Source organism: Strix uralensis, chromosome 21 (genome assembly GCF_047716275.1).
Source record: "Strix uralensis isolate ZFMK-TIS-50842 chromosome 21, bStrUra1, whole genome shotgun sequence".
In the NCBI taxonomy this organism is placed as follows: domain Eukaryota; kingdom Metazoa; phylum Chordata; class Aves; order Strigiformes; family Strigidae; genus Strix; species Strix uralensis.
The window spans coordinates 8,543,195-8,569,486 of record NC_133992.1 but is presented as its reverse complement, the minus strand read 5'-3'; the positions used below and the strand labels follow the sequence as shown (position 1 = coordinate 8,569,486).

At 54.3% G+C, this 26,292-nt stretch overlaps 1 protein-coding gene across 6 annotated transcripts in view; it reads left to right on the top strand.

The window, feature by feature from the left end:
• The window catches only part of RALGDS (ral guanine nucleotide dissociation stimulator), a 62,614-nt gene that overhangs the window by 10,537 nt on the left and 25,785 nt on the right, over nucleotides 1-26,292 (top strand). Inside the window, exon 1 of one of the 6 annotated variants that reach the window (XM_074891313.1) lies at nucleotides 5,354-5,754. The exons of 1 other annotated variant lie outside the window; for it this stretch is intronic. In XM_074891313.1, coding sequence (XP_074747414.1) covers nucleotides 5,632-5,754 — 123 coding nt within the window. In that variant the 5' untranslated portion in view covers nucleotides 5,354-5,631. Of the gene's footprint in view, nucleotides 1-5,353; nucleotides 5,755-25,440; nucleotides 25,854-26,292 lie in introns of those variants that run through there. 4 more of the 6 variants (XM_074891316.1, XR_012631848.1, XM_074891312.1 and 1 more) reach the window with 4 other exon arrangements.

The following is a 26,292-nucleotide window of genomic DNA, read 5'->3' as shown; positions in this document are numbered from 1 at the left end:
CTGGTGCAATGGCTGGTGCCCCTGTGGCCAGAGCGATGCGTTTTCCTCCTTGAGCAGCTCTGCCCACCCTGGACTCCCCAGCTGTGGGCACCTGGGGGCTGCTGCATTAGTGCCCCGGCCTGGGCTCTGTCCCCATCTCCAGGGGAAGGGCGGTTGTGGAAACTCAATAAACTGTTGCCATGACAGCCTCGAGCTCAGCTCCCTCCCGATGCTGTCCCCACCGTGACAGCTCAGTATTACCAGCTCCCCTGGGACTGATGTCAACAGGATAAAGCGCTTTCAGCACGGGACGAGGCAGCTGGATCGTAAGCTGCAGAGCCCTTTTATCCTGCCGATGCAGGGAAACGGTCTCAGAAGCAGAAACGAGATGTGTGGGTGCCTGATGGTCCCTTTCCTATGGGGGAGAGGTGGTCCTCGGTCTCATTTGCTTCCTCCCGCAGCCCCATGAGCTGCACCTCTGGTCTCCGTTGCTGCAGTGACCGTCTCCATGGAGACCGGTCCAGCACAGCCGCATCATGGAGGGGGGGGGCCATGGGGAAGCGTCCCCATCCCCTCCCCACGGGGACATGATGGCTCCCAGGATGTGCTCTCAGCCCCCAGGGAAGCGTGAAAATTGAAATCCCTCAAGTGGCAAATGTGTGGAGGAATCCCAAGAAAACTAATTGGTTCCCCCCCTTTAATGCTTGTTGGCTTTCACTTTGCATTGGTAATTGCTGCTCTGCACCTATTAAAAGGCCGTCTCATGCTTCGCTCGGGCTTGATTGTGAATTAATTTTGCATACGTATCTATTCTGGGGAGCACGGGAATTTATTCAGCTCAGGATGCTGAATGCCAGACAGGCTTTCCAGAGGTGTGAGGTGCAGCATGGGCTGTGGCCACTATCGGGAGTAACTTTGAGGGAACAAGGACAGTTTCTTCAAATAAATGCCTAAAAACAAGGGTGCAGCTGCAAATCAATAGGAATTGTTCTCATAACTCATTTGGGACAAGACAGCTGGATTTCAAATGGGATACACAGAAGCACCCATGAACTTAGATACCAGGCTGCCTTTGCTTTTCACTGAGAATTAGGTGTCCTGCCTGCTCGTGGTCTCCTGGAAGTCCCACTAGGTATCCACCTTCATGTCTGTGCCTCTATCTGCCTCTCTAAATCTACCCGTTGTTTTTTTGTAAATGCCAGATTTCTTCAGAGGGATGCTATCATGTTGGGATTTCTGTGGTTTTGAAAGCAGATTTCCTCTTTCTATTACTGATAAGTAACAAAGGGGAAGAGCTGTTGGGATTTTCCATTTGCCTTTCACTCGTCATGCTGCTTTGTTTCCTCTTTGCCTTTCTATCAGCCTCACACAGTGAAAATAAACCAGTTGGGTTTGTGTCTTTTCTCTCAAGTACAGCATTCTCGTGCAGGATGCAGTGATGTTTGGGCTTGCAGACAATACATGGAGTTGCAATTTCCTTTGAAAAACAAACTTGCCATTGTTATTTCTGTGGCATTTCTTGGATTTTGTGGAAGTCTTTGATGCTCGAGTGCATCAAGCATTGGAGTCAGCCTTCCTTAGGTGGGCCTGTGTCCTTGTGAATCACTTGGTGTAAGGAACGACCAACATGGTGAGAGAGGTTGGTCACCAGCTCTTGGAGCATTCGGAATGTTTACACCGCTGCAGCTATCCTGGGTACTAAGACCCTCCTATGCTTGACTTTGTCACTGAAGCCTGCATCCATTTATGCAGAGATTCAGTCGTGGTCCCTCACGGTGTGCCTAGAACGATGTGCTTGCAGGGTAGCCAAGGCTGTTCAGACCGTAAGGAATGGATGCACTTCCTAGTGCAGGAATCAGTCTCTCCCTGAGGCTGTAGAGTAGGATGCATCTGGAATAGGGATCGCAGTTTATTTGCCCTGCAGTTGCTCTGTTCCTGCCAAGGCTGTTACTGGAAAACAGTGTTTTCCCAGTAGTGGTTGCTAAGCAGTGAGGTCTCATGATGGGCTTTATCTGCTCAGCTGGATCTGCAGGAAACGATAAAGCTCCAGTGCAAAATGAAATAGGGAAGCATCAGCGGCTGTGCTGGGGCTTCCCCTTCTGTCAGAAGTGGCCGCTGGGGTAAGATGATACGGGGGGGAGATTTCTCCTCCACCTCTTGCAGGGTTTTCCCTCTCCTTGGGCTGGCACACGCTGCCATTGGGCTCTGGCAGTGAGTTAGTCCTGTGCTTGTGGGGATGGCTTTTCTGTTATTGTGGTACATTTAAGGTGCTCGGCTGCTGTTGCCGGAGGATCTGGGATCGTAGCATGGTTTCCACTCATGCCAGCCAGACTGGAGGAGGAGTAGGATGAGGCTGTCGTTCAAAAATCTGCGTAGGATCGTCCTGTCTGGACCGGTGTGATGCCGGGGGAATCTTTGCCTTGTACTTCTGCTGAAAATCTCCCAATGGGAAATTATTCAAAACCACTTTGCAGGTTTCTGTTGAAGGACCGTTACGTTCCCCAGTGACTTACGCAGGTGTCTGGGGAGACTGGTGGGTGGACATGCACAAGCTGGCCCCTGGTGAGAAGGGGAAGGTTTCACACTGTCTCTGGGACTGTGCCCACAACATCTGGCTGGTTGTTTTTGGCCAAAGCCCTCCATGCACAGCAGCTCTCATGTCCCGTCAGTCCACTGCGTCCTGTTGCTGTTGGTTTGAGATGGTTCTCCAAAGCGGTTGTTCTCTAGTCCAACCTCTTCTGCTGCTGCTCTGCCTGGCATCTCTCCTGAGACTCCGCACTTGTAGTTTTGCTTTCCTTTACTGTCTGCCTGTGAGGTTTGTGACTTTTTTAGAAGGGTTAGCCCTTTGGCATCTTCACAGCTGCCTGGTGGGAGGTCGCTGGGCTCTGGGGACCAGCAGAGCAGGCTGAGCCCATGCCAGAAGTGTGTGCTGTGGGGTAGCAACCTCTGTTGTCTGTCCCTTCCTGTTACTGTGAGGTCCAGGGAGACCTGCAGACCGAGGCATCAGCAGATGGTGGGACTCGTACACCTCCACACCACCTTTGCAGAGACTCCTGTTCCCATGGGAAGGATTAGCTGCTGAACAGGATGACAAGTGGGTTCCTGGGGATGATAGCCCTTGGAGATTCTGGCACTTGAGTGTGAAATTTGTGTCCTGTTCAGGGTGTTGGTGCAGTCATGTAGGCCCGTTGGAAGGTGCACTCCCAGCTGGCCAAGCCCAGCTCGTTTCTGGAAAGTTGTATTGGAAAGCCGTGCTCTGCCAACCTGTTGTTGCAGGGAGGTGAGTAACCTGAACTGGGGCTGAAGCACAGGTTTGAATCACCTTTCCTGGAGCCAGAGCTGTGGGTACGGCCTGTGCTGGGGGCACATTTTGTTCCTGGTGACGGTAGTGCGAAAGGTGGGACTGTCCTCCATGGGAGCACACGTATTGAGTCACCAAGACATCATGTACGTAGAGGGGCAGTGACTGGCCGTGCCAGGGTGTTTCCTGGGCTGTGGCACTACCTCTCTGCCATGAAAAGAGCTAGGCAGTCACCAAAATGCTGTAAGATAGAAGCTGGGAGATGGCCGTGGACATACTGCTTTGTCCATGTGCCGTAGCTGTGATCTCCCCTCCTCCTCCCCTGTGAAGTCATTCCTGGGGCTGCTCCAGTGCTGCCCTCTGTGTCCTTGCTGCTGCTCACCTCAGCCATATGGTGGTTGAAGAATCTGTCTTAATTTCCCGTTAAAACTCATTTTATGGTGGGTTCATCCCTATCTGGTCTTGTTCCAGGCTTGTCCATTAACTCCCATTCCCGCAGCATGTAAGCACTGGTTTTCTCACCCTTGTGTTTCTCCCAGGAGCGATGGGCTGGACTTCGCTGCAGTCCCACGTTTGCCCCAGCGTGTTGGGAAGGTGCCCAGCTCCGACTGCGAGCACCACGAAGGTTCCATTGTGTGTGAGACCCATCTAACCCCAGCGTCTTGGCTGGCTCTGGCTCCTGTGTGAATGACTCAGCCCAGCTGGGGAGGCCAGGAGGGAGCGGGGCCGGCGCTGGCTGGGCGCTGAGCAGGGCTCTCCAAGCCCAGCTTACCTAACGCCGCAGGAATGCCCGGCTCAGCAGGGCTCCTTGGCTCTGCTCTGAAACCCAGGCATGTGCAAGCTGGGCCTGTACCCTCGGGCAGCGTCAGGGTTTGGGAAAACTGGGACAGGGCTGCACCATCCCAGACCTTTGCCCTGCACGTGGCAAGGGGCAGCCCCAAAGTGGGACCCACTGCTGCCTGCAGTCATGGGAAACCACCCAAAAATGCCTGCCTGCAGCAGGGTCTGGTCACCCTATTTATGTCGTCCCTGCTGGGCCCAGCAAGAAGGGCAGCTCTAAGGACATAAACTCCTGTTTGTCTGAGGGTGATGGGGACTTTTCACTGACTCGGCCCCGGCATTTCGCACGCCCCTCTGTTGGGTGCTTAGCTGGCCCCAGTGACTCCCCTCGCTGGGTGCTGCTCAGTGAACCCACCAAACTGCTGCTGTCCTCTGCTGCTGCCCTCCCTGGGGACAGGCACCCTGGGTGGTTCCCTGGGGTGTTAAGCCTTGTCTCTGAAGCTGATGAGGGTGACAAGATGCCTCACAGGCTTGGCCCCAGGGTTACTCTTGTTTGTGAGATACATTTCCGTAGGTGATACACAAGTTGCTCCATGTTGACTCTCTCATCCTACTGCTACTGTTGGTGTGAATTCTGTAGGAAGATGCTCTTTGTAGCAAAAACACCCCATTTTGTGCCATACTCCCATTAGCAAAACACTGTTTTGGAGTCACAGGCTCTCTCTGGTGGAAAACGCAGCTGGTGCCATGCTCACCTGGGCAAAACTTTCCACACAGAATTGACCTGCAAACAAAACAATCACCAGTATTCACTGTCTTTTAGTGCCACGCTGCATTTTCAGTGCCATGAGGTTCCCAAGCACTCTCCGTATGTGAATTATTTAAGCCTCATTGTGGTCCTTGGAGTACAGGAGGGCATTGAGCTGAAACTGCCTCTGACAATGGAAAGCAGGGATGGAAGAAGAGAAGGAAAGAAAAAGGGGAGGCTCCAGCCCAGATCATTCAAGCTCTCTGTCTCACACCCTCTCATCCTTCCAGCTCTTCTTGTTTGCTTGCCACAACAGCCAGAGGGAAATGCTGTAGCTGCTGCAGACACAGTTTGATCATAATCAGAAATCAACAGCAGGCAGGACCTGTTGTGTCTCTGAGACAATGCGCGGGGTTTGCGAGTGCCATGCATGTAGATGAGGCTGAAAACCTCACGCCAGTGCAAAGCAGCAGCCGGAGCCAGCACCGAGATTGCCCTGGAAGAAAGGAGAGGCTGGGGGAAGGCAGCGTGCCGTGGCGTGCTCGCAAAGGGCTGTTTCACCGTCCTCAGGAACATCGCTGGCTACACACTCGCGCACACACACAGGCGCACTTGCTCACACACGCGCACACACAGCCTCTTGGTGCGGCTCCTCGCAGCTCTTTGATTTGCAAGGAAGGAAATAAGACCTCTTAGAGCAGCAGAAGCAGCAGCTGTTGGCAAGATGTGCTGACAGAATTAAGCAGGGAGAGATCTCCAATCTGTTTTGCTGCCTGGGCTGGACCTGCTCCTGGAAGAGGAGCGGCGGAGGAGAGAGAGAAGAATGAGCAGCCCCTCCATCCCCGGAAAGATGGAGGCAAAACCTTTGTTCAACGTGCAGAAGGCTCTGGTGCAGCCTGTGCAGATGTGCATGTTGGATATCCCCCTGAGCGTGCAGGATGATGATGTAAGTAGAAGGCAAGTGAGCCGCCAGCCCGTTTTCAGCTCCAGGGATGGGGTGGGTGTGCAAGGGGCAGAGAGGTGCTGTGACCCCACCCCGACGCTATCCGGGAGTGGTGAACTTCTGGCAAAGTTAAAGATGCCAAGAGCTGGCACCGCCTCAAGCTGTGACTGTCTCCTCTCTGAAGTGGTGTATTTTGAGACAGACCATGTCTTGCACTTGCCAAATCCAGGACACCAAAATGCAAGGAGTAGTTTGGGAGGGAGGGGAAGCCTTCCTATATGGAGAAAGACTTGTGCTGTAGCTCAATGCAAAAAAAGAGTGTTTGCTGTGTGTGCCCTGGCTCTGCTGCCCTGGGGTGGCTGATGGGTGTGAAAACCTGGGAGGCAGCAGTTGGCTGCAGAGCTCCACGCTGCCTCCACACACCTTGGTGGCTGCCCTGCCTGTCTGTGTGGGCATCGATCCTGCCCTCTCGCTCCGCTGCCGTGCTGCAGCTGCAACCAAGTGCAGGGTTTGCTCCACGATGCAAAAATTGCTGTTGGTTGCAGCACTGAGGTGGAGGTTTCCTGATGTGCTCGGGTCAGGACATTCCTGGTGAGGGCTCCTCTTGTCACCTTAACTCTGGCCCTCACAGAAATACCCCATGCAAGAGGGGACCCTGTGATGAAGCTACCAGAGAAGCTGAAATAGGGGCACTCCCTGCCAGAGCTGGTGGGTGGTGAGCGGTTGGTGTTCTGCCTGTGTAAGGGGTTTGGGTGTGATCCAGGTGTTGTTAAAATTTGACGCAAAACTTCCTTTGATTTTGGAGCAGGAAAAACCCATGTTCTTGCTGTGTGTTCAGTGTTTGTACAGTCACTGCAGGAGCCTTAAATCTGGATTTTCTTGATGGCAAGCGATTGATATGTCACGGTTAGTGTTACCTTCTCTTCTACGTTATCTGTGTGTTTAAAGAGGTGAAATGACAGTACAGGAATGAGCTTGCTTCCTTGGGAGGAGGGAGGACTTGCCTGCAGGGCGGTGTGCTGGATCTTGGCAGGGGTGGGCAGCCCCAGTTTAGCAGCCTGCAAGTGTCTCTGCAGGGACAGGGGACTTGCAGGGAGCCTCCTAAATTTAGAATCACCCCAGGGCTTTGCCTGGATCTACTGTGTTGCTGCACTGATGAGGATACCTGTGACGGCCACTGCAGAGCTGGTGGGGTGTGCCAGCGGTGGGAAACGCGCCCCGAAAGCGCAGGTGCCTCCTGCAGCCTGGGTGGGAGGGAGGGAGGGCAGCGGGGCGTTGGGAGGTGGCCGGAGCATGGGATGAAGCGGGTGAACCAGAGGCTGGATGCTTTATTCTCATTTAGCTTGATTTTTTTTTTTTTTTTTTTTTTTTTTTTAAGCAGCAGATTTCTCAAGGCTTACACTACTCGATATCCATTCCTGCTCAGTCGTGCAATCTGGTGCTGGATTTCCCTGCGGCCCCGTGGTGCAGCGCAGGGGGATCCTCAGGGTTTGCCCGACACAGGTGGAGGCTTCCCTCCCCGCAGAGGGGGAAGCCTGAGCTGGGGACCTGTGCTCACCTGGGCAGCGGCTGGCACCGGCCGCGGGGCATGTCCTCGCCTGGGTTGCTTAGAAATGACATCCGCTTGCTAATCTTATTCCTGGCTTTATTGCAGAAAAGACAGATAATTTTTAAGGGGGTTGTGTGCTGTGTTAGAGGGTGGTGGGGGTTTTTTTCGGTTGGTTGGGTTTTTAACAATTCCTACTAATGCTTTGGCGGCTGCTGGGTCACAGCCAGCCCCAGGAGCTGTGCTGCGGTGAGGCACCGGTCAGTAATCTGGCACACTGGGGCATCCCCAGCCCTCAGGTCATCGCTGGGGCGTTTGCTCCATTGTGCAGGACAGAAAGGGTTAGTTCTTTCCTGTGGGAACTTGAACTGCCACGAGGTCAGGCTGGGAATGAGGTCAGGCTGGGAACGTGGTCTCCAGCATCCCCATTTCCCTTAAATTGAGGCTCTGCATGTGCACCATGTGTGCTTCCCGGCCACAGTGACCTATCCCAGCCCAGGGCTCTGCTGGTGCTTTCATCCCCTGCCTTCTCCTGCACTGGGCAGGGCAGGATGAGACCCCCAGGGGCGAGCATTGGCTGGCAGCACCTGTGAGTGAGAGGCGGATCAGGGACTGCCCTGCTTCTCCACACTGATGTACCCCTGCTTTGAGGCTAAGGATGCTTGCTCCATTTTCCATTCCTGAAAAGGGGGGGCATAGCAGCTCCCGCACCCTCCTGGAGCTGGCACCTCCCTCTGCTGCAAAGCACAGGCAGGTGGGGAAATGCCAGCAGGGAAGTCCTGAGCGGCATTTCTGTCTGTGAAGCAATGGGGAAACTCCTCTTTCACAGCTGGAAGATTCCCCCCAGCCAGGCAGGGTTTGGTGTCTCACACCCATCTGTGAGCAGGTACCGGCTCATCTCCCTCCCATCGCTTCTGCGTGGGCATGGTGGAGGAGCCATGTTGGCATTTTCCCCTCTATTTCAGAACTGTCAGGCTCATGAATTGCCTTTCTTCTTGGAGATGGCACAGGCAGGTTGGGAAAAGTTTAGGAGCTGTGTTACACGGCGACTTTTGGATGCTCGCACCCAAAGGAAGGTCGATTGAGAGATGAGGGTTCAGGAATTGGTTCAACCCGGGACCGTGTTAACAAGCGGTTGAACCCTGCCTGCGCCGCAGCAGGCTGGCCCTGGCCCAGCGCTGCCTTCCTGACCCGTTGCAAATGTGAGAGCGTGCGAGCAGGTCTGTGGGAAGCAGGGATGGGAGAGGGTAAAACAAGTCAACTTCATGGCAAGGGAGTTGGAGTTTTTCCCAGCACTGCAGGTCTTGGCTGCATCACCCACCTGCCCTGAGCCCTGCTGCCCTGGGCGCTCTGGGGTGATGGGTGTGTTGCCACAGTTGAGCTGGCACTTTGCAACCCTCCTCGCTCTTTGCAAAAGGAGCATCACGCCCCGTCAGCGAGCTCCCCTCTTCCCGAAACACCCTGCAGCCCCTGCGGTGAGCCCTCCCTGCCCTCCTCTCTACCGCTGCCAGAGGAGCGGTGCCATGTGCTGCCACGTGCTCGTGTTCCAGCCGCGCTCCCAGACTGCTCAGAGAAACCTTCCTCTAATCAGGACCCTGGCTTGGTTTTGTGGGTGAGGAGGCAGACGTGTATTTTCCATCTCCCTGACTGGCAGTTGCCATGCACACTTCTGCGGCAGCAAAGGGACAGAGTGGCAGGAGGAGATTCCGAGGAGCCAGGATGCAACTGTGAGGAATGGGGGTGTTGCAGGGGGAGGAGGAGGGCGCAGTGGCACCGGAGACCAGGGCAGGAGGCACAAGGCAGAGCCAAAAGCCACAGGAGCAGAGCTGTGCGCTGCTGTGCCCCTGGCTCCTGTTGGCACCTGCTTTGATGTGGCCCCGGGAGCATCTGGTCACCGTTGTGTGTGCTCTTGATGTGCCCAAGTTGCTGTCAGGTCTCTACCCTCCCTGTAGGACAAATCCTGCCATCTCTCTGGCCTGGAGCTCCCGCGCGTACACGGCATGGTGGGGAAATAACCTCAGCGGAGCTCTTCTGCAGGATTCTCTCCATCAGTCTCCATCACCAGTTGGACCATAGCTGCAGGAAGGCCTGGCTTGAAAAATGAGCTTTGCTTGTGCTGCAAATCCATTTGCTGAACACACAACTGACCCCCTTCAGGTTGGGTTCCCAGGGGAGCAGGCTTTGGCCTTGAAAAGGAGCAAGGCAGCCAGGCAAAGCCCAGATCAGGACACACCACAATGACGTGAGCCCCCAGCTCAAGCCTGTTCCACCAGGATGACAGCTCTGTTGGGTCGACATCTCGTACTCCTGTCTTTTCAGGAAAACCGCTCTGCCCCAGCATGGAGTGGGGCTCCTTTGGGGAGTGTTTCACCAGCCGGAAAATAAGGAAATATTTGTAGACGGTTGGAGGTGATGGAGACACATGGGATGCTCGTGCCTGCGTTCAGTGGGTGGTCAGCTGGAAGGGGGACATCCCCCCCCCAGGCTACCCCCAAGGTGGTGGTGTGTGTCGGGCAGAGGAGGCTCTTGTTTCTATCTCCCTTGCTAGCTTTTGATGGGGCTGTCAATCCCTCCCTTTCATAATTCAGCCACAGCAGTTACAAAATTTCCCAGGGTGCCTTTCTTGCTATTATGAGTAGGGATTTCTAAAGCTTTGCTAATAAAAGAGCAACAGTTTCTATATCGGGGAAGTGGGGAAATCAATGAACGGCCTGTTGCAAGTGATATAACGGCTTTTTGTGGCATCTCGGGCAGTTCCCTAATACGATGGAGCTTTATGGCCCACAGTTCTGTCAGCTTAATTGGCAATATCCGCTCCCTGGGAGTGGGAGCCCGCAGGGCTGGGAGGGACCAGTGAGCCCACGTCCCAGGTGGTGGGTGCTGCTGCCGGTCTCACACAGTCCCGCTGCATCCCTCCTGCCCCGTGAGTTGCTCTGCTCATGGCTGGGCATCCCAGGCTAATGCCACACAGCTGACCCAGCCCTGTGTCACGGGGAAAGTCACAGGGAAATGCCCCCTTGTTGCAACGTCCAGTAAATGGCAGGTCAGAGGGGAGTGCGGCGCAGCCTTTGGTCTCTTCCAGCACAGCTGTGTCTGAGCTGGACACTTAATGCAGTGCTACAGAGGAAAAGAGAAGTGATCAGGTGAAAGTCTTGGTGTCCTGCTTAGGCACTTGCATCCTCTAGAGCCTGTCCTGGTGATCTCCCCATCTTCACCTCCTTCCTTTCTCCTCTGTGATGTCCTAATAAGTGCAGTAGGTTTGACTTCAAAGTGGTTAGCAAATATTTTCCACTCCAGTGGGCTAATTAGTTAAATTACATTTCACATGCTAATTTATTCCTCTAATATTATTTTTTTTCCCAGCATAGTGGAATACGGGAGAAGATAAAAGCTTGGTTTGACCTTAGAGCCAGGCCCAGAGGAGCTGGAGATGGGAACAAACGATTAGTTCCCAGGTTTGCTGTAGCACAGGCTTATCCCCTGCCGCATTCGAGATCTTGTTCAGTTGAGCTTTAAGTGTTTTAGCTGACTGCAACCCGGGTATCTTGGGTGAAATGCTGTCCTCTGGCACACAGAAGAAAAACTTTCAGATCAGCAGTACCGAGCTACTGATTTCCAGCTTTGTTGTTCCTGTCTCTGCAGCACCATCATCACCTTGGAGTGCTGCTTAAATGGCAATTAATTAAAACTGGTGGGAGTGGGTGGGAATGGTGTTACTTCCCCTGCACCAAGGGGTGAAGGGATCTGCTTAATCAACAGGCACCAGAGCCGGCCTCGGGATGCAGTCCGGCACTCGAGGGGCATGTCCCGCAGCGGGGATGGCAGCCGTCCTGTTTATAGCACCGTAAAGGGGCTGGAAATGCACCTTCCTCGCCTTGGGAGGCTGAATCCCCAGGCTGGGAGGTAGATGCTGGCTCAGTGGGGCTCAGCTCCCTCCCGGGGGCTACACGTGGGGCACCTTTGGGCAATGTTGTGAGTTGTTGAGCAGGGTGGGTTGCAGGGCTTGAAATCCCCTCGTCCTGCTGGTGAACGCTTGCTGGTAACTGAGCCCTGCTGGGGCCGAGACACTCCGAGACATCTCCTGCAGCCCCAGCAGCCTCCCCGCGCTCCCTCGGCGCGGCTCTGCCAGCCTGCGCCCGGCGGGGACGGAAAGGCTTTCACCCAGAGCCGAGCGGGGCCGGGGAGCTGGTGCTTGCGTCGATCACAGGTTGAAGCCATGCGCCAAGCGTTGGGGTGAAGCGATAGCTGCCAACGGCCCCGCAATGAATCAAACTCTGTTGTGTTTATATCAAAGGCTGTTTCTTTTCCACTGCCTGGCTAGGACTGTTTCCTGACCACAATTACAGTCAAAAACAACAAATCCCTCCATCCCTGCTCTTGGCCAAACTCTCCTTTTCCCTCAGGCAAATTTTCTCAGTTTCTTTGGAGAAAACTAGAAACTATGGAAAAAGTCTCCCAGGTTGAATTCTCATCTGTAAGGGCAGAAATTTAGGAGTATGCTGTAAAGTCTTGGGATTTCTGGGAAGTGCCCTGGCCAGGCTGAGGGCTGAGCCCATCCAACACCCTGTGTGGATGTTCAGGGCAGCTTCCAGCCTGTCCGTGCTCCTGCAGTAGTGCTGTGGGGGCTGCCGCAGCCACCCAGTGTGTGTGACCCCTCTGCCACATCCGTACCTCTGTGCTGGTTTTATCAGTCCTGGGGGAGGGATCTAACCGCTGTCCCACGAGCTGGCTAAACCCCCACGAGCTGCTGATGTGAATGTGTGAGGTGATGAGCGCTCTTGGATGCACTTCAGCTGGCAGATGGCAGAGGCAGGATCTTTGCGAGTGTCCTGGGAGCTTTTTGGGGTGGCAGCAGCCCCTGTTTGTGCCCTTGGTGAGGCTTCAGAGAGGGAGTGGTTGGTGCGATAGCTGAGCGTCTACACTGCCTTAAAGCGATGGGGAAAAGGATCCCTGAGCGCTACTACGCTTGGTTCACTGGTCCTAAAGTCCTCACCTCCACGTGGGCCTCTTATGGACTGAATAAATAAGTGAAATACAGCCACAGGAGTGCCGGGCCAGTAATATCAGGGTTACTTTAAATAAGCAGTTAGCAGGACTGCGTTGATGCAGTTGGGCAGACGAGGGTTGCCAAAGTGAAATGAAAACACAGACCTCTGGAGCCTCGACCAGTGTCTGATGCGGCTCCCTGGGGTAGAGCCTGCCCGAGGGTTTGTCATTACAGCCCGAGCACGATCGCCTCTGGGACATCCTATTTGCAGATTTTGAGATGTGTGGTACTCACCAAGCGTCTGTGCTTGGCCTGTGTGTAGCCGGCAGGGCAGGCTTGGTCACACCAGTGGCATCTCTGGGGCTGCCTTGCATGTGCCTGGGTGCTGGGTGCTCGCCGGTGCTCCCCCGCTGCAGGGATGGGAATTGCCCGACCGACTCTCACTGCTGCCCCGATGGAGTTGTTGATGCAATTAAAGCAGTGCTAATTCTCCTTGTGTTGCAAGTGCAGAAGGAGCTGGCGTTTCCAGTAATTTTTCAATTGATCTGCTTTCAATATATTTTTATAAGTGGCCTGGCTGGGTCTGTGCTCGCTACCACTAGCTGCGGACCAGAACCTGCAAAGAAAATCAGGTAAAATACCGTGTGCCAATCCTCTACTGGTATAAATCAAGGCAAACCCACCGATTTTGGTGGCATTACAACCTATCTCCAGCTAAGGACATGAATTGATGTTCAAGGTGACATCCTAGAGCGTTTCTGTGTTGCTTTGCTCTTCCTTCCCATTGTTTAGCACCAGCTTCTCTGTCTGAAACCTGAGGGCGATGTAACAGCTTGCTCCTCTTGCAGCTTTTACTCTCTAGACATGTATTTCTGAGAAGTACAGGCTCTGCCTCTTGCACTTTCCCTTTCTCAAGTGAAACGGGATGTCTTCTCTGTGCTTTCAGCTTTCTCACTCTCTGCTCTCATTTCTCGTCCTGATGATACTATGGGGACCCTCAAACTCAGCAGAGCATTGTTCGTGGCTCCGGACACTGCCGAGGCAGATGCATGGTCGGGTCCCGGTGCCCACGTGCTGCTGGCGGTAGTTGGCTCCATCCCTGCACCCCGGGGCCGGGCACCCCGATGAACGGCAGATCGGCAGCGGGCCGCGGAGCAGCTGCCTCCTGATGGTTTCATTCAATAAGGGCCAGTCAATACAATTTGCTGTCATCTGTCACTTTGCATCGGGGCTCGGAGCAGCACCTGCAGAGGCAGCTGTTGCAGGAGCGTGCCGCGAGGGCTGCCAGTGCTGCTCGGTGCCCGTGTGTGCTCAAATAAGGCAAATCCGCTTTACTGAGTGGTTTGGCACATCACAGGCAATCAAAGGCGGGTTGCTTGGTGCCTACTTGGCATCTTTTCAAGAGCACAGGGGCACTGGCTATCCTGCCCTCCCTAAGCAGAGATCACGGGTTGGTAGGTGCGGGTGTCTCCTGCCTGCCAGGGCGGCCCCAGCTCTGCAGGGCTTCCCAGGCCGCATCCTGCAGCGGGGCTGGCCCAGGGACAAGGCTGTCGTAGATCTATCCGCTTGATTTGGAGTACGCCAGCTGCAAACACAGGGGAAACGGAGGTTTCACCCCATTCACAGCCACAAATGCAACAGCAGAGCATGGATGATGGATCCCTGGGCATCTCCCATCCAGGGACTCCATCAGAGCTGGCCCTATTTATTTGCCCCACGCTTTGGCAGCAAGCAGTGAGCCCCAGGGCCATGCTTGAGGCAGCCAAGGGTGTCAATGCTGAAGCAGAGGTGTGCCTGCGTGCGCTTGACGCGCAATTAAACGCCTTGAGCTGGACCCTGCCTGCCTTCAGATGTGGCTGCCACCGCAGACGCGGGTGGCACCGCTTCTTGCTGACACAAGCTCCGCTCCTGCGGTCCCCGGTGTTGCTGGAAGGTCCTCACGTTGGCACACAGCCACGGCACAGCTGCTCCTCAGCCAGCACCGCCGTGCCTCAGGACTCTCAGCACCTCTCCAAAGCCAACACGTGGCTTTGGTGGATCCCCTGACCCTCACTGTGCACTGGTCTCCCCAGGCATAAGACAGCAATTTTGTTGAAGTATTGCCGAGCACAGATAGGCACTGCTGCTGTATCCAGATAGGGTTCAATTTAGCCATGTGAACTTCAGATAATGTTAAGGAACTACCCCGCCAGGAGCCCTGTCCTGAAACACCTTGATTTGCCCACTGTGCTGGCTATCGAGTGCCATTTTGACAAAAGTAGTGTCTTTGGTTTCAGTGTGATGTGCTTTCGAGGTGGTAAAACACTACAGCCCAAGTAACAGAGGTCAGCAGGATGCGGCTCCACATTGCTCTGTTGTGAACCTGGAGTGCTTTAATTTAATTGTTTTAGGATCGACATTGCTGAAAGGATTGGCTCCATCTCACCCCAAGGAGGTGGCTCTCACCTCCTGCCCGGTGGAGGAACCGTTTGCTGTCATATGACAATGCTGTAACATACAGGCCAGGCAGGATGGTGGTTGAGTTTGGGCAGAACTTGTGATATTTGGTATTTTTAACTCCGGGCTCCCGGAGTCATGTGTGTGGTATCACACACGGGTGTGTGTCGGGAGCCCGTTGCTGGCGCAGCAGCGTGCACCCTGGTGTTGTGGTCTGCAGCTGAGGCTTTCAGGCATTGCCTCCATGCAAATGGTCGTGACAGCGTCTCAGGTGCTCGTCTTCCTCTGTGCCTCTGTTCTGAGAAATTTCCTCTGTCTTAAACTGAAGTGTTGACTTCATGAACCCCAAGGACTATTTACATTCAAAGGCTGATTTGTTGATTTTCTTGTGTCATCCATGTGCAGACTCCTCTGCCCCGTGTCCTCGCTCCTCTCCCGGCTTCTCTGGGCTCGTGCTGGGGCTGCAGCAGCACTCGATGACTGGACGCTTCAGGTCTTTGCTCCCTCTGGCAGCCTGGGAGTGGGGAGTCCCCAATCCCGTCCTGCTGACAGCTGCCATCTGCCTTTTTTTTAGTTTGGGGCTGGGTGTCAGGAGCCAGCCGACAGGATCAGGCCCTTGACTTGGAGATACTGAGGTGCTGTTTGGGATGAGCTGTGTGACAGTCTGGTGGTGCCTGGCTGTGATGTTGGCGACAGGGAAACAAATGCAGAGCAACACCCCCGGTAGTGCTGGTGACCCGAGCTGAGGGGCCTTGCTCCTCTGCCTGCCGGGAAATAGCACCCAAAAACCACATCTTAAAAATAACGCCTTTCTGCTCATCCTTTTCTTCTCCCTTTAGGCTCCTGTGTGCATTGCTCTGAGAGTCTGGGGTTTTTCTTTCGTCATAGTACCCTCCCCAGCACTTCTACTTCCCATGCTGTAAACTAAGTACAAGTTAGAAACTGCAACCAAGTGAGGAAGGAGGGGAAACGTGGTTTGTAGTGCCAAACCCAGGGCTGACCGACCAGAGCAGCTGGGAGGCACGTCTGGGGGCTCTGGGGAGATGTGCCGAGGACAGAGGGAGGCAGGATGGAGGTGGCTGCTGCAGCCATGCGAGGTCCGGCAGCATCGCGGTCGTGGGTCGGGGAGCCCCTGACCGGGGGGGTCCTGCCTGGGCAGCCCTGAGCTGGCTGGAGCCAGGAAATGGAGACTAATCCCTTCCCACCCTGCTGTGTGTGGAGCAAGAGGGAATCAAAAGCAGCTGAAAATCCCGGATTTCCCTTTCTATTTGGTGGAGGGATGGGGGAAACACAGGGGAGGAGGTGGACAAGCTACGGGGGCACAGCCCCACCTTTTCCCACTGCGGAGGGCTCGATGCCTCTGCACCCACAGCCCTCGTCCCTGGGGGGAACTGCCAACCCCCCCTGCCCACCCATCCCCAGTTATTTTGGGGTCACCACAAGGCAGGACCCTGTCTCCAAGTGTCGGAGACCTGGCTGCTGCTGCCAGTCCAGCCGGTCACAGCATGGCACTGGGCTCCATCTGAGACCTACAACAGACCTCGATTTCCAGGGCCCCTCGACTGCTCAACGTACCCACTGCCCCCACCCTCCTGCTGCAAAAAGAGCTTTGCAAAAGGTGGTGAATCTCCACCGGGGCTGGGGATGAGGAAGAGGGGAAAGGGAAGCTCTCCAGGGGTTTGACTTTTGCAAAAAGGTGACTCGGTGTGTGCCTCGGCTGGCGTTGAACCCGCGTGCTGCCGGGTTATGCGCCCACGTGTAATGGAAACACTGACACTGCTCCTTACCAGCGTGGCACAAATAACAAAGGGTAATACGATGTTCGCTGTTGAGAGTTAAAAAAATTGACCTGCGGTGATGCTGGCTGCTCAGGAATGGATTAATCAGCCCATGCGCTCTGTGCTGTGAGAGTCAAAGATGGGAGAAGCTGATCAGGGGCAGGATGCTGCCTCGCTGCTGCAGAAAGTCTCGCTGAAGCTGGATGAGACCCTTAGGGAGCAGCTTGTTTCACTCGCCGTCTGGTCCCTGACCCTCCTGCAAAAGCTCAGGTCATGTTTTCTAGCAGTTTTCCCTGCAATTAGGGTGGCAGAAAATTCTTAAAATCTAATTTCCTACCAAAATAAGACTAATGCTGTCACAGTGAATGACTGTCTGTGTCCTCTCTCCCCAAATGACTTCTGAACCTGCTGCCCTGCTTCATGCAAATTTGGCTGAGGGCTCACAGATAATTAAGTCTGTGCAAATATGATGAAGCGAGATGGTTGAGAGGAGGAAAAGAACCTTGTAAATGCCCCCAAACATCTGTAGCATGAGTTCATGTATTATTAGACACCAGAAAACCCACGTGGGAGATGCTTCTTACAAACACTTTAACCACAAAAACATTTTCATTCTCAGTTCATACATTTTTAGGCACCAAAGACCGTCTCAAGACACAAAACCATAGGAAACAACACAAGTAGTTTCAGTGCTCCTGGGATGACTTTTTTATTTTAATAAAAACTGAAATTCTTCGGCACTCAATGTGATTCCTGCAGCCAGGACTTGAAGGAAAAACAGCATAAATCATGGACCCGAAGGTAAAAGTCAGCAGGGTCAGCAGTGCCGCAGCCGGACTCAGCGCCCCGGTGTGACTCAGCGGCACTCACCGAGTTTGTTGATATTTGTGCCACTGTAACTGAGAGATAAATCTGGCCCTCAGCCACCGGCGTACAGTATTGTTTGGAAGAACACTGCTCCTCATGCCAAAAGCCCACAACAAAAAGAGTTTTGCTGGCCATTGAGAGAGGCGCTGGAATACTTCCTCTGCTGAAACAATGCGGACCGGAAACCTTTTAAAGTGGTTAAACTGAAGGGAAAATAATTCTTTTTAAACATCCTTTGTCTGAGGGTCTAACAATACCTGGGAATACTAAAGGACTTTTAGAATTCTTAATTGACTTTTCAGCCATGTGACTGTTTGTTTCATCTCTGCAATTCCCGGCTCAGGGATGGGCAATGAAACTTTCCCTTTCCAGGTCTTGCCAGCCTCTTTTCCTGACTCTCACGTGGCTGACACCAGTGTGTACTCAGGCTGTTAAAGCAGAATATTTTCATGTCCACTCACTGCGTCCCAGCCCAGACCGAGGTGAATTTGGCCCAAATGACTTGGCAGGGGCTGCGCGGTGTCAGCAAGCACCCGGGCGGGCTGGCTGCTGGTCCAGCTGCTGGACGTCTCTCCCACCGCGCTCCTCCTGCAGCTCCTCTCCCTCATCCCTGTGGCTGCTCCGGGCCCTCTGGCTTTTCTCTTGGCTGCTCACTTTCAATCACATCAGCTCTTTGCTCCGCCCAAGCCTGGCTCCAAGGTTTCACTCCTCACTTCAAATCAAGTCAGCTTTCCTGCAGCTTTCACGACAGCTTTCCGACGCGTCCGGGTTTTGATGTATGCTTTCCCTGACGTTTGTGCAGCCGAAGGAGATACAGGACTATTGTTGGAACATCCTTTTCCATATCCCCCATAAGGAGCTTTGTTCCTGTTTAACTGGACTTCTTATTTTAAGTAACCTCAGTTATTTGTGGTGTTAACATTATGTGTCTGGTACACCTTACTGTTGCTTCACTTATTTCCAGGATCTGGCATTTAAATCTGTTCCATTACTCCTATACTGGGCTAACTCCCTGTACTAAGCCTGGGCTACATGTAAATCTGTTTTACTTTGCTACCTGTAGCTCTTCAGATCAGCTTGGTACTGCAGCCCAGCATCTTGCAGCCTGTTTGGGTCGCATGTTTAAACTGAGCTTTGGATATAATTTAATCTTGTGCAACATACCAACTCTACACACTGCTCCCCTGTGCTTGTGCTACGGCATCACTTTTCTCTTGGGCTTCTTAGCAGCTTTGTGTCCCTGTTCCCTCCCCTGCGTGTGTTCAGACACGTCGTTCTGGTGATAGGAGAACGTATGGTGCTGATCAGGCTTGGGGAGCTGAGTCTGGGCGTGCTGGGGTGGCGTTGCCATCAGTTGAGGAAGTCACACGGATGCAAACCTGCATCCTTGTCCCCAGGGAGAACCAGAAGTGTGGGGCAGAGCACGCCCCCAGATATAACACAAGTGCAGGCGCTCGGCGATGCCCCGTACGTGCTGGTAGGAGCTATCGTCCGGGCAGAGGGCAGGGGGGAGCCTCTCCTCACCTCCTCTAGCCCAGGAGGAGAGCCAGTAGGATGGCAGCCAGAATAAAGCTGCCCTGGTGCTCCTCTGGCTGGGGAGCAGGACCCAAAGGCCAGTCCGTGTTCCCCGTCTGTCCGACCGCCTGGCGCAGGCGATGCGGGTGTACCTGTCGAACTTCGTGGCTGCAGCAGCACAACCCACCTGCGTCAGCCAAGGAGGGCACGAGCGAGGGCAGGGTTAGGGAATGTGCCGGGGTAGGAGCTGACAGTGAGGACAGGAGCTCTGCCCATCAAAGTTTCTTTGTTATCCACAGGGATTTTGTTATCGATCGGTTGCCAGAGCCTCTTGTTTCCAAGAGTCTCCTTTTACACGATTCAGCTGAACGTGTCATTTTGGCTGGTTATCGCTGGGTGGAAAAGCGTACTGCCTGCCCTTGAAGGTGTTTTTGAAAGGTGAGCAGAGCCAGAGCCTTGTTCCTTTTCTTTTCCACCCGGGCTCACGAGGCTGGCCGTGGAGAGCACGTGCTGCTGTCCAGGTGGTTTGGAAAGGAGTTTGGTGAGGAGGGATGGGGCCACTCAGCCCTACCACCAGTAAAGACATGAGTAACGGCGGGTGATGCTGTCATAGGCAGTCACCAGCCGGTTCTTGCAGTTCATATGTTGCATATTTAACAGAGCATGTGTTTTGAACCGAGCTAGTGCTCCCAGTCTGGCCCCCCAGTACCATGGTACAAAGGTGCTGGAGGGAGGAACAGCCGCATCCACAGAAAATCCAGCACATAACCTCCCTCGCCAAAGGCTCTAGTGAGGGGAATAAGTTATGCCCAGTAAATTCCTTGATAGGTTGAGTTTCTTTTGGGAAGTGATGCAGCTGAGAGGCAGATTGACTTTGCTTTGCGCATCCCTGTAGCCCCTGGTTGCTCTGTGTCTGAGGGGGGCAGGGCAGGGGCTGGCAGCACTCGGGGTGCCCGCCGGGAATTGAGGGGCTCGGGGTGCTTTGCCGATGAAAGTGCCACCTCTGGACCTTGCCCAACCTCAGCGATCAGATATGTGTTTCCAATATATAATGAAATCTCACTATGTCATTTTATTTTTCTGGTAGATGAGAAGGGCTGGTTTCATTTCAGAAAGGAGTTTCCTCTGTCTTCAGGGGCTACGCCCATTCCCATCTTTCCCTGCCAATTTTTGTGGCTTCATAACCTTTCTCCTCTTTTCTACCAGTGATTTTTCTTTCCCCAACTGTTATGCAGAAGACCCATCCAAGCAAGGATGGAAATTACAGTAACTCTGAGAGACTTGAACTCATCATATGCTGATCGCTAAGCAACACAGAAAAATGTTTTTCCTGTTTTTCTTTTGGTTACAAGCACCTTAGTTGGTGTTTGTTAAAAGAGCTGACTGAAACATTCTGGCAGAAAGGTGATAGGGAGATAAAAGCTGCCTTTAAAGACAAACAGCTCAAGAAATAATAGTCCTTACCAGAGGAGCTCTGGTGTGTCTGCAGCGTGTCAGGCTTCGGCAGCTTAATGCCTGCTGAACTCTGCACTCAAGGGAGCGCCGCGGACGGCGGCAAAGAAGCACGTGGAAAAGGAAAATGCTGCGTCCCGGAACTGCAGCTGCAGCTCCCTCGACGTGAGGATGGTCTGTAACAAAACTTGCTGGGTATTTTGTGATCCTCTTCAAACGGCGAGCTCTGAGCAAGCTGTCGTGCTTGTTTTCCTGCATCCCCCCTGCTGCCAGCGCCCTGCAAAACGTTGTAAGGTCTCTTGGTGCTTTTCACAAGATGGGCTCTGTTGTCTCTGGCTTTCTGGGCATATTTTAATGTCAGTAGTTAGTTGTAAGCAGCCTCTTATTTTTCTGAGTATTTTCTTTTCACTGTAAATGGCTGTGCAGCACTTTGCTGCGCAGGAATCAAGGCCCCTCTCCCTGGAAATGCCCCCCCAAAACGTGCTGTGGTCAATTGTTTCTTAGAAAGCGGCTTGATTTCCCCCCACCCCCCGTGTTGGCCTCGTTCTGCTGAGCTTTTAGAGGTCAGCAAGCTTGAAAAACAGAGGTTTGTGTTGTCACTCGCTGCCCTAGTGGAAGATGCTCAGATACTACAGCCAAGTGGATGGCATAAGTAGGACTGAGGAGAAATATTCCTGCAAGCTCTCGAGTCTCCAAGGCTTGTGGCATAATTGCATCGCCATTGCCGAGCTTCAGGAGTCTGCAGTCTCCACAGGAGATGCTGTAGCCCAGCTGTGTGCAGGGGCTGCAGGAAATGAAACACAGAATAGCTGGATGGAGAGCTTTAGATCCTAATTGCCCTGGGATTTGGTGTGCTTCCTCTGCTAGGAACTGACAATAATTAGGAGCTTGCCTGGCTCTGTTAGACATGTGGCGTGCTTCGGAGAGGCTGGAGGAGAGCTGCGTTCCTGAATTAACCTGGCGCTTAATCGGTAGCTCCCGTGGGGGGCTGTGGGGAGAAGGGGGTGCTGCAGCTGGAGAACAGGTGCCACTGGCAGAAGGGGCACAAAGTGCAGGAGAGCCTGAGCGGGCTTTCCTCCCTGCCAGCACAAAGAGCTCATAGTGCCTGATCGGCCGGGGAAGCGGCCCCGAGAAACACCCAAAACCTGGAGGCAGAGTGATCTAACCGCCCTGGATCTGAAATACTCAGCAGAGAATCATCTAAAATCCACGCTTGCTGGGAGCTGTGGCAAGTGGTGTGTGGCTCACCCCTAAAATCTGGTTAAATGGGGACATTGATCGTGTTTGCAAGTGAGAATTGGGTCTGCGAGGGACTGAGAGCTGGTGGTGGTCTGCTGGTCCCCAAATTTTGGGAGCAACTGCTCTAATCTAACATCTATACACAGATTGTATTGAACGGAGCGGTGACATTGTCTTCTTGCACAAGCTCGGGGTTTTTTTCCTTGTCCTGAGGTAGAAGACATAGTATCAGTTTATTATTATTATTTCTTATAAAATAATCTTCCAGTTGAGCCTGGGCAGTGGAAAGGAAAGTCTTTCAAATTAAAATCTGAATGTCCAAAATGTTTAGATTTAGGACTCAGAGCAAGTGTAATGAACAACTTGGCTTTTAGTTAATAGTTCTTTTCTATCGGTAGCACTTTTCCTCTGAAGTGCCTTACAAACAGCAACAAAAAGGGCTTCCCCAGCCCCGACAATAGAAGGAAGTGTTATCATCCCCATTTTATAGCAAGCGGCCTGACACAGAGCACTGCAGGGATTTACTCGACGCGCCTTGGAGCTGGTGCCAGGGCTTGGGACAGAGGCCGGATAGTGTTGCAACTCCCACATGAAACAGCCCGGTTCCCATCGGAGGCTGCTGGTTTGGGTCCCGGCTCGCTCGTTTGTCGAACAGCAAAAGCTGGTGGTGCGTGATGCTCGAGAGGGGCTGGGGCTGGGGCTGGGGCTGATTCCTGACTCCTGTGGGGGTGTTTGCAGGCAGCACGATGCCACGCAGGAGGCAGCAACCCCCGCGGAAGCGTTTCTGAGCGATGCTTTGGGGTGGGCAGCCTCGCTCACTCAGCCTGTGGTCTGATGGAAAAACAAAGGCCCAGCAATATAGAGCACGGGAACTGGGTCACTGCGAGTTTTGTCCTGTAGGAAATATGCTGGAAAGCCCTTCTCGGAAGCGGAGCAGTGAGATGAAAGAGAAGGAGCGTGGTCGCTGGGAGGGCTGGAGGGGGATGCTGAAAGGCCGCGTGTACGAGCTTGTATGTGCCAGGGAGAGACAACTGGGGGTTGGCGCTGAGCCCTGTTATTAAGAAACAAACTGAGGTCTGAATCTGCAGGTCCTGACCCAAATGGATTGAACTAAGCCAGGAAACTGGCTCAGAGTTTGCAAAAGTCCCTCTGTGTTACCCGCTCCGCGTTATTTACCGTGCAGGGAAGCCCGCGGGCTGGAGACTGTGGGAGAGGAGCATAGATTTGTGATCAGTAGATGCTCCGGTGTTGGCTGTATGGGTTTATATTTATTCAGCCAAGTGCTGATTGCAGAGTGGCGGAAAGAAAAGAAGGGATTTCCCACAGCACAGTTCCTGTGCCCATCTTTGCTCCCGCGCCTGCTGAAGTCGATGGGACATTTACAGCTGACGTCAATGCAAAATGCTCGGTGTGTTGTGAAAAGCTTTTACTGACTTTGCCAAGTGTAAACTGATATTATTATTATTTTTTAATGAGTCAATCGTTGATCGTTTTCTTAAATCCCCTCCTCCTGGAGATATGTGTGTATAAAATAATTGCATTTTCCAATAATTTTTAGACCTTCAGGGGGTGTAGGGGAGAAACCTGAGGGTGTGATCTGCATGATCCCTTTTGGCTCAGTGCTTAGAGGCGAATAAGAAGCCCTGAAAAGTTATTTGTTTTGAATCTCACGATTTTCAAGAGCCTGGCCCCTGACGGCTGAGTGTTTGGGGTTAGCTATGCTGAGCAAACATCCTGAACTTGGGCTCCTGACCCCGCTTTGAGTGTTTTGCTTTTCAGACCCAGAATGTTCCCAGGAGAGGAGAAAGGAAACTGGCTGGCTATTTTTAAACCCTTGCAGTTGCCTTCCTGCCGTATATTATTTATTATCCATTATCAGAAGTGTTTCTCCCCTGAAACCATCTTTAGTGGTCAACCAAGGGACCGGTGAAAATTGCCCGTCAAACAGAGCTGCATCTTTTCGTAGAGGTCAGACGAAGCTGGAGGGTTTTGAAGGGTTTTGCCAATGAAAATGAGTAGCGCTGTTATTTATTATGTGCGCTCAAGCAGTGCCAAGCAATTCCAGTGGTGGGCCATAATTTCACTGCCCTAAGAGATAAACACCGGATCAAAGCACAGTCTCCCTCCCAAAGACCCTACAGTCCAGAGTGACAACGCTGATTTCTGCTACAGAACCGGGCGCTGCCTCCGGTTTCCGTGCGTACGGAGCGAAGCGATGCACGCTGCCGATCTCATTTCAGAGCACATCTTGCAGTATCACGCGGTTTCCGTGTGACGTGCCGGTGGGTCTAAGGACACCTCTGCACCGAGCATCGTCACATCCTTTCTGCAGCAGAGGAAGCTCCGGGGACATGACTGGCACCGCAGGGTGACCTGGGCAGGGATTGGGGCTGAATCTCTGTGCCTGGGCAGTGTTAAAATCCACATCGTCCCCAAGAGAGCGACCTGAAGGTACGGGGCTGCCTTGGGCAGCATGAGGCCCTGGTGCAGGGCTGGGTCCCCTTTCCCAGGGTGTCCCAGGAAGTCCCCTTGACCTTCTGCAGCTCCAGATAAGCAGGACAATAGCCCACATTGTCCTCGCTCATCCTCCTGCCTGGTAAACTTTCAAGTTTGCAGTATCACATCCCTGGCAGCTTTGTTAATCCTTTCCTGCCCAGGCGGGAGCTGCTGGTGCCCTCAGCAGAGCTGGACCTGCAGGCCTCACCTCTGTATTCTCAGTGGAAATAAAGCCGCAGGGCTGGAAGGCCCTGGGAGGTTGATGTTATTTCAGCTGCGCAGGGAGCTGAGGCCTAAAGGTCTGAGTTTTGGTGTTGTCAGCAGCAACTGCCCGGACCCTGTGATACAGTTTATCGGCAGCATGTGAGGAGGGAAGAGGAAGAGCCAGGGGAGGGTGAGAGCACGCTGTGCTCAGCGCAGGGGGATGATGAATGACACAGTTTTGCCTGTTTCTCTTTGCCTCTGAAAACAAAATTACGTTGCAGGGTTTCAGCATCGTCTTGGAGGCTCAGGGCCTTTATAGCCAGATCTGCAGCCCCACGGTTCGCTGGGGCCACTTCTCCTTCCCTGAGTCCCCGTGGGCCGAGCGCAGGTGCCCTGGTCCCTGCTCCCCCCTTTGCCTGTGCATCGGGGGCCTGGCACGGGCAAGGGGTGAGACCCTGCTCCCGGCACTGACTCGCTGCGTGGCCTCGGTCACATCCCTTCATCTCCCTGGGGGATGCTTCCTGCTGCCCCCGCGGGGCCGTGACCGCGTCACCCCGTAAAGTCCAGCTGCGGACCAGGGAGGGCTGGGCAGCGCTCTGAACACACACGGCACTGTTGGTGGAGGGCTGAGCTCATGGGATGAGATAAAACTTGTCTGTTCAGACAAAAAACACGTGCCGCTAATATTCATGCGCTTGAATTTAACACTGTTTCTTTGGGGGGTGGGGGGTGTGTGAACCCCGGACCTCGGTGCTGTGTGAACGCCTGGTGATACAAGGACCCTCTTCCCAAGCCGCTGTCACCCGTGGAGCTTTGCTCCCTCCCACCCAAGTTAAAACCCCAGCGCTCGCCCCCCAGCTGGGTGTCGGCGAGCGTTGCCCCCCCCCTCCCCACCCCGGTGCCCCCCAAACTTTGCTCCTCCTGGCAGCTGCGTGTCCCTGCCACCCGTAGCTCCCGCCTCGCCTTTTTGTGGGCTTGGGGTGGGGGGTCACAGCTCGTGTGTGTGTGTGTGTGTGTGTGTCCCCGCTCCTCCCGCGGGGGCCGGGCCGAGCCGAGCCGGCCCCCGGGGCGGGCGGAGGCTGCAGGAGAAAAATCCAGTGCCTGGTTTTACAGCTTCGCCGGCTCCGTCCCGGCCCCGCGGTGACATCAGGCTGCTCGGCGGCGGGGGCGGCTGCGGGCTCCCTCCCGGTGCCTGCCCCGCCGCTGCGGCCGCTCCCGCCGCGCCTCCCCAGCGCCGCCGAACCGCCCGCTGCGGCTCAGCCCTCGCCCGCTGCTCCCCGGGCATCCCTCCCCCGGGCATCCATCCCCCCCCCCCCCCCCCCCCCCCGTCTCTCCCACCTCCCGGGGCGTCCCGGGGGCGCTGGCGGAGCGCGGTGCCGGGGATGCGGCGGTGCTGCCCATGGTGAGCCGGCGGCGCGCCCCGCCGCGCCATGCCGCCGCGCCCGGGCCCCGGAGGATGTTCGAGGGCTGCCGGCGGGCCCGGAGCCTCTGGGGCGGCGTCAGGCTGGAGGTGGCCGGCGAGAGCAGCCCCGTGGTCCTGCACAGCTTCACCCAGCTCGACCCCGACCTGCCGCCGCTGGAGGTGAGCGCGGGGATGTGTGTGTGGGGGGGGTGGGTGTCACTGCTGCGATGAGTTGGGGGGGGCTCAGCCCGCCGCACTCCCCTCTCTAGTTTGGGGTTGGCCGCCTCGCCAGAGCTGGCCCAGAGTGTGTTAAGGAGGTGGGTAACCTGCCACACGTAGTTCTGTTTTATTTAATAAATGGGTGTCCCTACTTGTTTGGGTTTTTTTGCCGTGCATCCCCGTGCCATTGACTGGCCGGCTCTCCACTGGGAGAAACCAAAGAGATGCTCTCCCTCAAGGCAACCAGGGAAGGGGGCATATTGCTAAAACCGGAGGCTTTTAATATTTTATTTGAGACTCTGGCTGCTGGAGGCAGGCGTCTGCTCAGATCTGAGCTGCTTCAGGCTTGTCCAAACCACAGAAGTGTCCTCTGGGAAGGTTACGGGCATCGGGAAGGACT